This window comes from Epinephelus fuscoguttatus, linkage group LG16 (genome assembly GCF_011397635.1).
Source record: "Epinephelus fuscoguttatus linkage group LG16, E.fuscoguttatus.final_Chr_v1".
Taxonomy (NCBI): Eukaryota; Metazoa; Chordata; class Actinopteri; order Perciformes; family Serranidae; genus Epinephelus; species Epinephelus fuscoguttatus.
In genome coordinates, this window is record NC_064767.1 from 23,764,694 (window position 1) to 23,778,455 (window position 13,762).

At 38.0% G+C, this 13,762-nt stretch overlaps 1 protein-coding gene across 1 annotated transcript in view; it reads right to left on the reverse strand.

Annotated features, from left to right (window-relative positions):
• Positions 1–13,762, reverse strand: part of eys (eyes shut homolog) — a 233,308-nt gene that overhangs the window by 18,686 nt on the left and 200,860 nt on the right. Inside the window, exon 44 of the mRNA XM_049600306.1 lies at positions 1,149–1,321. Within this exon, the coding sequence (XP_049456263.1) occupies positions 1,149–1,321 (173 nt within the window). The remainder of the gene's footprint in view (positions 1–1,148; positions 1,322–13,762) is intronic.

A 13,762-nucleotide genomic window follows, 5' to 3' on the forward strand; every position in this document is an offset into this window, starting at 1 on the left:
ACATGCAGGTTAATTGATGAGTCTAAAATGCCCGTAAGTGTGAATGTGAGCATGAATGGTTGTCTGTCTCTATGTGTCAGCCCTGTGATAGTGTGGCAACCTGTTTAGGGTGTACCCTGCCTCTCGCCTAATGACAGCTGGATAGGCTCCAGCCCCCCGCGACTCCCAATAGGATAAGCAGTTACGGAAAATTAAACTTTTGCAAGTAGTGGACAAAAATAAACATTTTAACCTGTTAATGGTGCTACAGGAAAAGTCAGGGGAACACCATAGTCAGAGGGACTCATCCTCTGGGGGAGTCTGAACAGAATATCATGACAATCTGTCCAAATGTTCTTGAGATATTTCAGTGGGGACCAAAGTGGTGGACAAACCCACTGACATTACCATCCCTAGAGCCAGGCTGCTAGTGTGGCTAAATATACTGCATGGTTTACAGCCAAATACAACAACAGTTATCCAGTATATGGTATGATTTTTTTTTTATGTTAATCAGTTCACTGGTCCGCAAACAACTGCAGTTTGTAGCTTGACATTTTCAATGTCTTTGCATAGGTGGAGACTTTACATATCATGTTCTTGTGTTTTAATACCATAATACAGCAGGGTTCAGAGCCTGTTGTTAGCTGTGCAGTTGTGTGATGGAAATGGAAAGTTGTTACTAGTGTATTGTGTTATGAGGTGGTGAAATGCAAACTAAGTGACCGTAGAGAGGAAGAAATAACAGCAAGCTAGCTTATTAACACTGCTGGTAGAGTGAGAACACATCAACACCCCGCTGTACAGCAGAGGCTTGACATTTTAAGAAAGAGATTCTTCAGAAAAGTTGCTTTGAGTCACACTGCTGAAAATTACAACTGAAGGAAAAAATAAGATCTGATGAACTCAAAAAAGAGTTTTTTCAGTCTTTTGGAATATTCCACAAAGCGACCATGAGTTTTGCCTTGATTATATGACTATTGCTGGAGGAAGACGTTTCTGCCTTCTCAGCACAATTTAGTAATTAATCCCTTTACTTAACAAGAGGCTCTCATTTTACCAACTGCTCAGGGCTCTCACTCACCAACTGTTTGCAGATCAGCCTCTTAATAAAGCTGCTAAGTCTACGCTGCACTGATCTGTGTGGAGCCGCTCTTTGCAACACTTACGTTCATCACACAGTAGGCCTTGTCTTCCGTAGGGGCAGAGACATACAGCCTCCAATGGTGACTTTGGGATGCATGTGGCTCCGTGACCGCAGGGGTTGTGCTCACAAGCGTCGAACTGGCACAGCCGGCCTGTGTAGAGCGGGGGGCACTCACAGAACCAGTCCTCAGCGTCGCTAAACATGTAGACATAGAGAGACATCATTAGGTCAGAGGTGAAAACAGACGGTGACATTGCAGCAACATGTCCAGATGCTTTACAAGCTTGCACAGTGGCCCGCAGAACACATGGGGAGATGATAAAACACCTTGTGATGCATGAGAGATTTGAAAAGATGAGAGTAAATGTGTCCAGCCTGATGGAATACTTGTGATATATGAGATGTGCTGAAACACAAGCATTTTGAGTGAATGTGCAGATAGCGGTGGAGAAAAATAAGAATCTTGTTATGGATTTATTCATCTTAGCCGCTACTGCAGAGGCAGAATTTACTTCACGTCTTCTGGTAAAAAGTAAACACACACACGCTGAAAAATAACAGCAGAAAGCAGATGATTAGTAGCGTGTCAGAAAACGTATAACTAGAAATTGTACATGATTTTCGATGTCTTCTTTCCTCGATTCATATGCGTGCGCCTCCTCTCTTGGCAAGAACAGGAGGGTGATCTAGCATGCAAAGTAACATCCAGAGAGGGACTTTATAAAATGCACTAAGATGTGCACAACTTTGAAAGGTATAATATCAGAGAGAGGAAGCATTGGTGGGGTTTCAAATCTATAAATTAATAATGTGTTTTGAGCAGCAGCACTGCAGGATGTATTTTGCTTCTTGAGAAACTGGCTTCTTGGAATGAAATATTTACATTCTGTCACCGGAGTTGAGCATTGTTAGATATGACTGTATTGAAGTACAAAAGGATGTTGTATAATGCAGTGAGAAATTTCTAGTGTATGATTATTAACAGCCTGTTAATGTCAATTTCCAGACATCTGAAGGCACCATTCACAACTACACTCTGTTGCTGCCAATTGTGACCGTTATTTTCATTTACATAACAGTCACAGATGAATATTGTCATGCGTTGAACACAGCAGGCTTTGTTATTTGTATAATCTCTAACATCCTGCAAGAGGAGGAATCAAATATTTAATGGAGCACCTCCTGGTGCAGTCGCCATGTTCCAGTGCTTTGAGTGCTGCTAATTTGTCCCCTGCATTGTCAGTGAGTGTTTGTGTTTAAATGTTAGTGACAGACAAATTGCGTGGGTTTTTTCTCCAGATGTTCCAGTTTCCTCCCACAGTCTGAAAACATGCAGGTCAGGTAAATTGCTGGTAGGTGTGAATGTAAGTGTGAATATTTTTATCTATCTGCTGAGAGACTGTAACTTAGCCAGGGCTCCAATACACCACCCTGCACAGGAAAGGATAGTATAGAAAAAAAAGAGGATAGATGTATACACAAGGAAGTTTCTAGTAATTGCGACAAACTTTTTCATAGGTGATGTCTTACATACCAAAAATGTAGACATAAACGACCTTTAACTACCATATTTTAAAGCAAGTTATTCATGCTTTCTGTGGTCAATTTCTAACATGAATCCATGTGGACACATTTCTACAAGTAAATACTTACTCATTGATATATTTTCTCTTATATACATTTAGATTTTTGTGTGAAATCTTCCTTAAAGGAGTATTTCATCCCTAAAATTATCATTTGGATACAACTTACTGTGCCAAGTTCAATTTGTGAAGAAGTTTGTTTTTCTTGCATGCTCCACAGTGAAGAATCCAAAAAACAGAAAAAAATGTTGACGAATAGCAGCCAAGGGGGTCCACATTTAACAACAGCAAAACTATATGAAAACACAACTCATGAGGTAGAATATCCAAGACTCATTTATCCAGTCCATGGGTAGGCAACCTGCAGCTTTAGAGCCTCATGTGGCTTGTTAGCCCCTTTCCAGTGGCTCCCTGTGGGTTTGACAAAAAATTATTTTGAAATAAATAATGGTTATATTTTTTTGAAAATTTTATTTTATATATATCAATGCTGTAGGCCTAAACAAATTCTTACATTCTCTGATTGTAAAAAAAAAAAAAAAAAAGAAAAAAAAAAAGAAGCCTCTGTACCAAATTAAAAAAAAATGTTTTAAAGTTTCAACAACTAAAATGTGCGTCACACTGCCTGGCACATTTTCCTTGAAACTTTGCCGAACTTGATAGTAGTAGCTAGTCTTGAGTCTTCCTAGCTGGTTAACTATGGATGCCAAATCCAAAAAAAGTGAAAGTCTCTGAATAAAATAGAGAATTCAGTAGTGCTTGGACAGATTTGTTGCTGTCACTGCCAGCTCTGCAAAATTAAAATACCAAATAATCATAAATGGTGCCTTGCAGAGTAGCCACCTCTTTGTAAGACATGAATGAATGCTCATTTAGACTATTAGTGTTGGCTAATTTGGACTTATTAGGCTGTTTTACCTTCAGTAAAAGCCTCAAATATGTTTCAAGGCTCCACGCAGATTTTTAAAATTATTTTTGGTCAAAAATGGCTCTTTTGATATTAAAGGTTGCCGACCCCCTGATTCAGTTGTATGCTCAGTACTTCCCTAACACATGAATCTGCACTAAAACCTTACTATTTAAAAGATGTTTGCAGAAACAGTCTCATGCAAACACAAGCAGTGTACCTGGGTGCATTTGAACTCTGCTCAACAGAATGTGTTAGCAGAGTTCAAATGCACCCGCTTGGCCGGGCTGCTCGTATGAGAAAGGGTTTAAACAGTAAGGTTTTCGCAAAAAATGCATGTGTTTGGTAAGTACTGTGCATATGACTGGATAAATGACACTTAGATTATACTGCACAGTTGTGTGAATATCTGTAAGCAAATATTTGGACATAGTTTTGCTGTTGTTAAACACAAACCCCTGTGACTTCATTTCATTGAGAATTTTTCTCAGTTTTTGTATTCTTTGTTCACCCTGGAGGCGAGTGAGAAAAACAAAGTTTTCCTCACAAATTCAACATAACACAGGGCGGGTAAGTTAAGTCAAGTCAAGTCAACTATATTTACATAGCACATGTTATATGACAAGCGTAAACTCAATGTGCTTAAGATACATCATACATGACAAACATAAAATATCATATAAGACGATAAAGTATTACACATATAAAAACAAGCAGGACATGATAAAAACAAACAAAATGAGAGGGTATTATTATTATTATAATTATATTATTATTATAATTATTCTTAAAAAAGGGGAGATAATAACAATAATAATACTAAATACTAAAATAAATAAAAATACACTTTAAACTAACTAAAATCTTGTGAAAAAAATACGGTTTTGGTTTGCTTTGAAAGGAGAACACTGTTGTAGCAGACCGTAGTTTATGTGGAAGAGAATTCCAGAGAGTAGGACCATAATCCAGCTTTGTTTACTGGTCTTAATTACATGTTACAAATTTCAGTCGTGCGTATTCATTGAATGTTGAGTCAGCCCATAATGAGTAAAAGCACCATGAGCTGACTGAGAGTTGATTTAAGGTACAGTGACTAGAGCTTTATTTGACAAGCTAAGGGATCTCTCTGGTGTGTACTCTGCGAGCATGTCAGCAACATAGGAAGGAGCTAAAGCATTAAAACATTTAAAAGCAAAAAGACGTATGTTTAAAATCAATTCTTTGTTTTATTGGGAGCCAGTGATACAAGATAAAATAGGAGTTATGTGGTCAAGTGTGTGTAAGTGACATACAAGTAATCATTTTGTGGGTGAAGTGTTCCTTTAAGTACAGACAGGCTAATATGAGTTGCAGTTGGTTGCAAAAATGGGCTCATAATACAAAAGAATCTCTCAAAACAACAGTATGTAAATATGTAAATATTGAAATAATTCACCACCTTCACTGGGTAAACAACAATTCTCTTCAGATGTGTTGTGCAATTAACAGTGTGGGAAAGAATGAGCTGGTCACCGTGTTTTGCCTGACATATGTTTGTCTCTGTGAGAGAGTAATTTATGTGAGTCCTCATAGAACAATTTTGATTGTCAAAAAACAAAGCCACATCTTATGTGAAGGAAATTTAAACCATTAAAGATGAATTGTCATATAAAGTCTAAAAACAGGCAGCTGATATTCCTGGCTCTAAAAGGTACAGTGTAGATGGAGGAGGCTGAGGAGCACAGTTGAAAACACTTGAGGTTTAATTGGTCTAATCAAAAAACGCCATGTGTGGGGTGACAAAAGGTTATTTTAATTTGGCTGAGGCAATCACTTTGATTATGTAATTGTTGTAATGTTTGCAGACTAATTTGAATATGTTAATCACAAATGCATGAAGTTGGTGCTAGCCATATCTCATGCCATTCAATACTGCGCCGCTACGGTGGCAGGATGAATTATTAAGGAAGACGACATTTTTGTTCTAATGAGTACCAGATGAAATTATAAATAATTAACCGGTTAGCTCATGATTTCCCTGTCAGCAAGAACAATAAGATGCGTGGCCACATGCATTTCTCAAATTTCATCCCTTGTAAGTTATTTACAGAACACTTCTTTTCAAGTGCTTGTTGGTATGCAAATACACTTCTACAGTAAGGCCCTGATGAGGCTCTGCTGCCATGGCAGTCTTCAGTTCTCGGGATGAAAGCATTTAGCCCACTTCATCCTTTGTTAAAATAAAAAGGACCACTGGGTTTAGCAGATATTATTTATAGAGAAGAACTGCTTTGGTACTGAAATGCCATTTGCTTTCCAGTATTATAAACAGCCAATTGGACACCGTTATGCTAGAGACACTGTGATTCTTGGTGGGTGGGAGGGAAAAATCATTTGAAAGACGATAGTGCCTCACTCAATTATTTGTCATCTGAATTTCAGTATGAGCAGTGGGATGAAGTGGAATTTACACATGGCATTCACCTGACGCACTCAGGCTCCTGTTTTAGCAGACGGCTGTTCGATATTTCCCTGACCTCTTCCAGGCACCCTTGCAAACATTTCCTTGGCGGTGAAGAAGGGTGATGTCTGTTAAGTCTCCATCACAGAGTCTTTTGAAACACAGTGCCATAGAAAAGCATACTTTAGATGATACTTGAAATGAAAATGCGTATAGAAAGGAGGCATAAAGTGTGAGGGAACTTTTCTCAAGGGATCAGATAATATTTCTACGGTCCAACTTAGAACATAGTGCACTCTGCAGAAAGCTGTGCTTTTTCTGTAACACTTTTACATGTTTAAACTCTACACTTCTCAAATGTGCCAGTGTATTTATTCAAGGTTTTTTAAATATTTCTAAACTCCTGAAAAGAAAAAAAACCCTCACAGATACCTTACAGAGCACTGTCCTTTAATAAACTCCACTGCCTCCATGTCTCAGAAATAAAGTTGTGCTTCAGTGATTTAGTGATTTAACATCTCTCTCTCACTCACGCAGGTTAAAGGAACAGTGTGTAAGACTTAGGGTGATTTAGTGGCACCTAGTGGTGAGCTAGGGGAGCTGAAATTTTTACAGGCTAGGATTCTTTTGGTGGTCACTGTTCAGAAGGTTTTTATTGGGTCTCCTCCTCCCCAAAATAAATGGACCATGGGTCTCATTTACAACCATTGTGCATGCACAAAATGAGGCCTGAAAGAGGCGTACGCCACCTCCCAAGTAAAAGTTGTGATCTATAAAATAAACTTGATGGGAGAATGTGCGTACCTGCACGTAAATTTTGACCCATGCATACGAACATTTTGGAGACAGGGGAAATTGGTGACACAGATGGTGAGGTGGTGAACTGAAGCAAGATTATACTAATTAAATGTGAGAGACATCATTAAATGTATGATGATGTCTCTCACACATCTAATTTTGCCTCATATCACATGCTACCTATATTTCCACTTCATCATAAATATTCAATCCAGCAGTGTTATTTATATGCGTGCTAATAAGTCATACCTTTTTCATAGGCAGCTTTCAATTATAGAGAATATAAGCCAACTCAAATCTCACATCTCACCATTCCGCTCATTATTTCATCAGCACTGTCTCATCATCATATTCCCCCCCAGAATGCAGAGGAGATGGCCGGACTGTGTGCTGCTGACACTTGTGGTCAGCTGTGGAGCGCACAGCATCAATAGTTTTTAATAATTCATTCTGATACTGTAAATATATTTCACCAAGTATGATTTAAGTTTTTATATAGTTTTTGTGTATAAAGTCGCTGCAGTGAACATGCCTGTGCTGTAAGCGCTCAGAGTGCACTGGAGACACTGCTGTGGCTGCCACACACACTCTACCCTGTCACCTGACATATATCTTCACCACCTGCACATATGGATTGTGTAAAGTCCTAATCATCCTGGTCATCATGCAGGCCAAGTTCACCACAACAACACTTCAAAAAAGAAACTGTGTTCACCTTTTGAACTTCCATCTTCAAATGATATCTCAGGGGTCAGGGATACCACTGATTGTCACAATCATTTTGACAAGGTGTGAATCAAACAGTGTGATGCTGTTAACATTTAAATACTGCAGTGATGCTCTGTTGTTGCCATGATTCAGCGGAAGGAAACAGTGATTAGCAGGCTTATTTCTAGGCATCAACGTTAATGAGGTGTTTTGCATTGACCATTAAAGGTTGAATGTGAGCGTGTAGAGGGCGGGTTATGGGGCTAAATCCATGTGCAGACAATTTCGAGTTGGGATTTATAAAGGGGAATTCAGCTCTGGCAGCTACACACAGTTTTATGAATCAAAGTTTTTAAAAATTCATTTATGCCAACCTTAATTAAGATTTTAAATTATGCCGCTTGATGCTTAGGGCTTGTGTTGTGTTTTGCTTATGGTGCTCTGTTGTGTGCTGGTGTTATGTGCAATACTGTTACGTGTAGTATGTGTTTTTATGCTTTTTTTAATGGTGTTTGCTTTTCATTTCTTCTGGACTATTATTATAAGGCAGCAATACTTGTGCAGCTCCTGAGTTCAAGACAAATTTCCCTACAGAGACAATAACGTATATTGTATTATATCGCGTCATATCGCATCGTATCGTATCGTACTTTCAGTATGGATCTTATGCAGTGTTTTATAAGTGAGACCATATGTGATTCAATCCAATAAAAACACTGAATAAAGCAGTTTGATGTCACAAATCAGTGTTTTGCCTACGCTGTTTGGCACATTGGAGACGGGCAGCTAGCCCAGCACCTGCTAATAAATGCTCACTGTTTTTCTAACATCCTAGACACTCAGAAAGTTGAATTATCTGCAGAGGTCTCTTTCTCTCCAAAACAAATGGACTAGGTGATTTAAAGGTGAATAATAAAGCAGTTTCATGTTGAAAAAATCAGTGTTTTTCTGATGCATTCATAGTGTAGGGGCTGCTAACTATGGTGGCTGATGCAAAAATGCAAATAGCCCTATCTGGAGTCAGTGTCTTGTTTGACCATTCTGGTCTACTGTAGAAACATGGTAGTGTAACATGGCGATCTCCGTAAACAAGGACCCGCTCGTTGTGTAACTATAAATAATTAATTCTATGGTAACGAAAACATAGTGATTCTTATTTTCAGGTGATTATACACTTAAGAAAACATACTATATTCTATGCCATTTCTGCCAATATATCCCCCTAAATCCTACACACTGGACCTTTAAGACAGATGAAATGATATAAGATGACCAAATTTATTTGCTTTACACTTAAGTAAGAAACAATTGTCAGTTTAACTGTGGTGAGATTTTCTAAAATATTCTCCCTGTGAACACAAAACCTGTCCACAGCTCAGACTGCATGCTGTGATGTAGTGCTATCACGGGTCTTCTCTCTCACTAACACGCCAACGAGCTGTCATCGGGCCAAACGTCCCACCTACTTCTAAGAAACAGTCGCAGCATTTGCAAAGAAATAAAATAAGGCAACATGTTGAGCTGCATTGTTGTTGGAACCAAAACTGGAACTGTGTTTAAAAGGTGGAAGGAGCCAGAAACAGTTGTGTGTGCACTCTGAAGACTGGCTTGTGCTGAATGAAAATAATATGACATCATGTTTTTGCTGCTGTGGAGACAACGGACACCTCACCATAGAGAACAGACTCCTTTAACTGAGGATCACAATATTTTCCACAAAATAAAAACACCTGCAGATGATGATAGTGTCATGAGCATCAGACACACACACACACACACACACACACACACACACACACACACACAGATCAAAGAATAATTAGATAGCTGCACCGGATGTCTACTGATTACATATAATTACCACTGCATCTTGCACACTTTTTATAATAATTACAAGGTTTGGTTTTAACCAAGGCCACAAAATATAATTTTGTGTTTACTAATGAATTTTGAGACATTATTACAAACTCAGACTTGTTATCACTAATACAGTGTAACATCCTACAGTCTACAGTCTATGTCTCCCATTCACAACTTAGGTCCAATAAACAGTCAGATGTGCTATTCAGTCAAATCCCCTTAAACTGATTACCAGAACATCAATCTGTCATACTGTCAAGATGCACAGTTGTGCTCCAATAACTGGAAAATATACTGTTGTTTAAGGCATTATAAATGGAGATAAACTTTACAATAAAGAGAGACACCCCAGGTGAAAATGTAGATTTTTGTCCATTGATCAATTTTGAGATTTTATTTTATTTTGCCCCCAAAACATGTCTTCTTTCAGACTAGTGGATAGAAAACTTCCAAAAAAACATTAAGGTGTTTATGCAGAGCACATTCTTAATTAGTCTTAATTAGATAACGCCTACTTTACATATATAAACATAACATTTCACAAAACTTTTAGTACAAAAAATTACTGTCTTAATGTAAGTAACCAACTGGAAAATTTAATGTTGATATCTTTTAGTTAAAAGTTTTACCCTTATCACTTCAAGTGTGTGTTTTGTCAAAATAATGTGGAATGGAATTTTACAATACTTGTCTATAAAGGCCATTTCCTCTAAATGATTTTTTCTTATTTTCTGAGCCATAACTATAACTATGTTATGAAGGTTTTCACTTTTATTCTTATATCATTCATAGCCTGCTTTATACAAGATTCCCTCTGTAAAAACACTTGACTCTTATATGTCAGTAAAATGAAACAAGAATTTTGAGCCTGGGTTTATCCAATGTTAAGATTTCTGTTCTGAAAAACCTTCTACCTGCTCCCTTGACCCTATTCCATCCGACCTTTTCAAGTGCACTTATGACTAACTATTGTTAATTCCACAATATAAATTCCTCTCTACAATCTGGCATTTTCCCAAACCCTTTTGAGACTGCAACTGTAAAACCTTTACTCAAAAAAAAACTAACCTAGACCCCTCCTCTCTCAATCGTTACTGCTTCATTCCCAATCTACCTTTCCTAAGCACTGTTATAGAGAAGGTAATGTTTAAACAATTGAATAAACACCTATCTAAGAACAGTATTCTTGAAAATTTCCAGTCAGCCTTCAGAGAGAACCACCGCACAGAGACAGCTCTTGTTAGAGTATTACATGATCTTAGATTAAATGTCAACAGTGGACATACATTTGTCCTCATCTTTCTCGACCTTAGTGCCACATTCGACACTATCAATCACAATCTTTTAGGGGTTAGTCTATCTGGTTAAGAAAATTTCATGTCAGAATTTGGGAACACATATCGGAAATAATTAATGTTGTGGCCCAAGTCAGGGTCCTAGGACCTTTACTGTTTTCAATATACATGCTGCCATTGGGATCCATCATCCATCAATTTGTTGTCTCTTTCCACAGCTATGCTGACGACACACAGCTGTATGTGTCTGTGAAGCCAGATGACCCAAATACTCTGTCTAATCTAACTGACTGCGTGTCAGCCCTCAATGAATGGATGAGCAAGAACTCCCTTCAGCTAAATGAAGATAAGACAGAGATCCTCCTAGTTGGCCCAAAAAACAAGAGGGATCCGGCTCTCACTAAACTGGGTCATCTGGCCACACAGACATGACCGGTGTAACTTTAGATTCTGATCTCAATTTTAAAGCTCAAACCAAAACTGCATTTCATCATTTTAATCCAGTCAATCTCACTCAAAATGGGCCCAACCTAGGAGAAATTGCAATAGTAATGTTTCACAGCTTGCATTGGTTCTTATACACTCCTGCATCATATATTAAAAGTACAGTCATTTTTTCATGGTGAAAAGCAAAGTTTCAACATTTGACAGCTACATGGTCTGGGTGAAATGATGCTAGTCATGGAAGGTACACCTATCCAACATATTTGGTGTCTTTTCCCAAGTTTTGGGGGTCAGTCTTTTCAATAAAACACTTATAAAGAAGATATTGTGATATGTATACCTGTATTTTGGGGAACTACTACTAACTACTAACTTCTTTTTTTGCCAAATTTTCCACTTACAGCTCTTCTGGGTGTATCCGCATCTAAACTGGGTATAAATTATTCTGTGTATATTTCATATCTATAACGTCATCATTTGTTGTAAGTGGGAGTTATGTAGGGGATTATGGTGCAGAGGAGGTGAAGGGCTGGGCTGACGTGGAGAAAGAGAGTGTGTGTGTGAGCTGACTGGTTCCGTTATCAACTTTTCTACTCTATTCTATTCACCTATTCTATTAGCATCTTTACTCTTTTAGTATCATCTTTTTTTATCCACTTACAACAATTAATTCAAGTTCTTCAATAACAATATAAAATGCTGTGCTCATGTTTTATGGGCTTAGTCCATGGAATCAAGTCAGAATTTTCGCTATCACCCAAAGTGTCAAATTCTAGTTTGGTATGATTAAATGATACCAGATGATATTCCAACATAATAACCCTTCCCAACTTTTAATATGTTATTTGGATGTCCCAAGAGATCACAAAAAACCTTGTATGATTACCTTTGAAATTTTCTCCAGGTCAAACCATAGACTGACTGGACTACTTATGCAATATAGCTAAGGTATGACCTCTACTGAGCCAGCGAGATGCTGAGAAGCTTGTTCGTGCTTTTGTTTCCAGTCATCTTGATTATTGTAACACCCTATACACTAACCTACCTAAACTGCCATTGCAAAATTACACACCATTCAGAATACTGCTGCCAGGGTTTGAACAAAAACTAAAAAGAGAGACCATATAACCTCTGTCTTATGTAACCTACACTGGCTCCCAGTATCTTTTAGAACTGATTTTAAAATCCTTCCACTGGTTTTCAAGGCTTTTAATGTCCATGAATAGTGGACAGTGCCCAGCTGTTTTAGCAAATTCCTGAGGCATTTTTAATAGTGAAACTATATATTTATGACCTCTTTTTGAAGATTTACATCCTCACTAGGACCCAGTGCACTTGGGGCTGAGGGCCGCAGGCAAGGTAGGAGAGTCTGAAAGTACTGACTAATGTATAGCTTTTGTTTTTTTCATGTAATTTGTTGACAAGAAGAGATATAATGAATAATGCCAGGCTCATCTTTTAAAAGTACTGTCATACAGAAAATCATTCTGAATATTTTACCATTAATTCTGTTCAGTAGCCTACTGTCTGTTTGACACAGTGCAGCGTGTTGATGAACCAAATTGAACTTTCCTTAGTCATCAGAATAACATATTTGGAAACTCTTCTCCTCTGCTGTGCCTGATTTAGTTGCACTTAAGAGTCAGAGGTCTGATCTAAAAGAAATATCTGGTCTAAAAAAAGTAAAATAATTTCCTGTATGTTTTCATACTGAGTCATAGGAGATCTGTTCCAAAATCATTTCAATACTTCAATAATTATTATCAGCCACTTCTAAGTATGTCAAGGTCACAAAGAAACTCGTTTTTAAACAAGAACATGTCTATGTATAAAAATAACCAATTTGTCCACAAAAAACCTCCCAAAAAACCTAACCACCGCACAGTTGTTATCGTCCTCCAAAATTCAAAGACACAAATGCAATAAACTCCGTAATGAGCAAGTTTTCTCTGGAAATATTCTTAAGGGAATGCAATCGCACACGAGTTGATAGCTATGTTTGTTTCTCATGGTAAATTAAAATAATTGTTTCTTGGACCTTGAGTTATTTTATAGATACTTTGAGACAAGCATAGCTGGAACTCTGATTAAGATAAAATTGGTTTCACTTTGTTTGTGAAGAACACTTGCCGGCTGTGAAATGGAGCACTGGGAGAATTCGCTGTTAAGTGGAGGCTTGTGTGCCGCCGTAGCTGGACCTTCACAGAATGAGCAAGGCACCGTCTCTACCGCAGCCAATTAGCAGGAAGTAACACTGTCTACATGAATTCTCCTCAACTCGTGTGTGTGTGTGTGTGTGTGTGTGTGTGTGTGTGAGTGAGCATATGCCCATCCGCTACTCCTCCTCCAGATACCGAGAGGTCACATCCTGATGAAACCTTTAAAGCAACAATATTTTTTACATCAACAGTTAATCAAGACGATGTGTGTGTGTGAAAGGTGTGACGAACCCACAGAGAATTATTACACACTATCTCAGTTATTGCACTCGATGCAGAGAAGTCAGTAATCACAAATTTAAAACCCAGTTCTCGACATTATGATCTCCTGTAACAATCCTGTGAGACCGGGCTGTACATTCCTCATGGAACCAAGTGGATG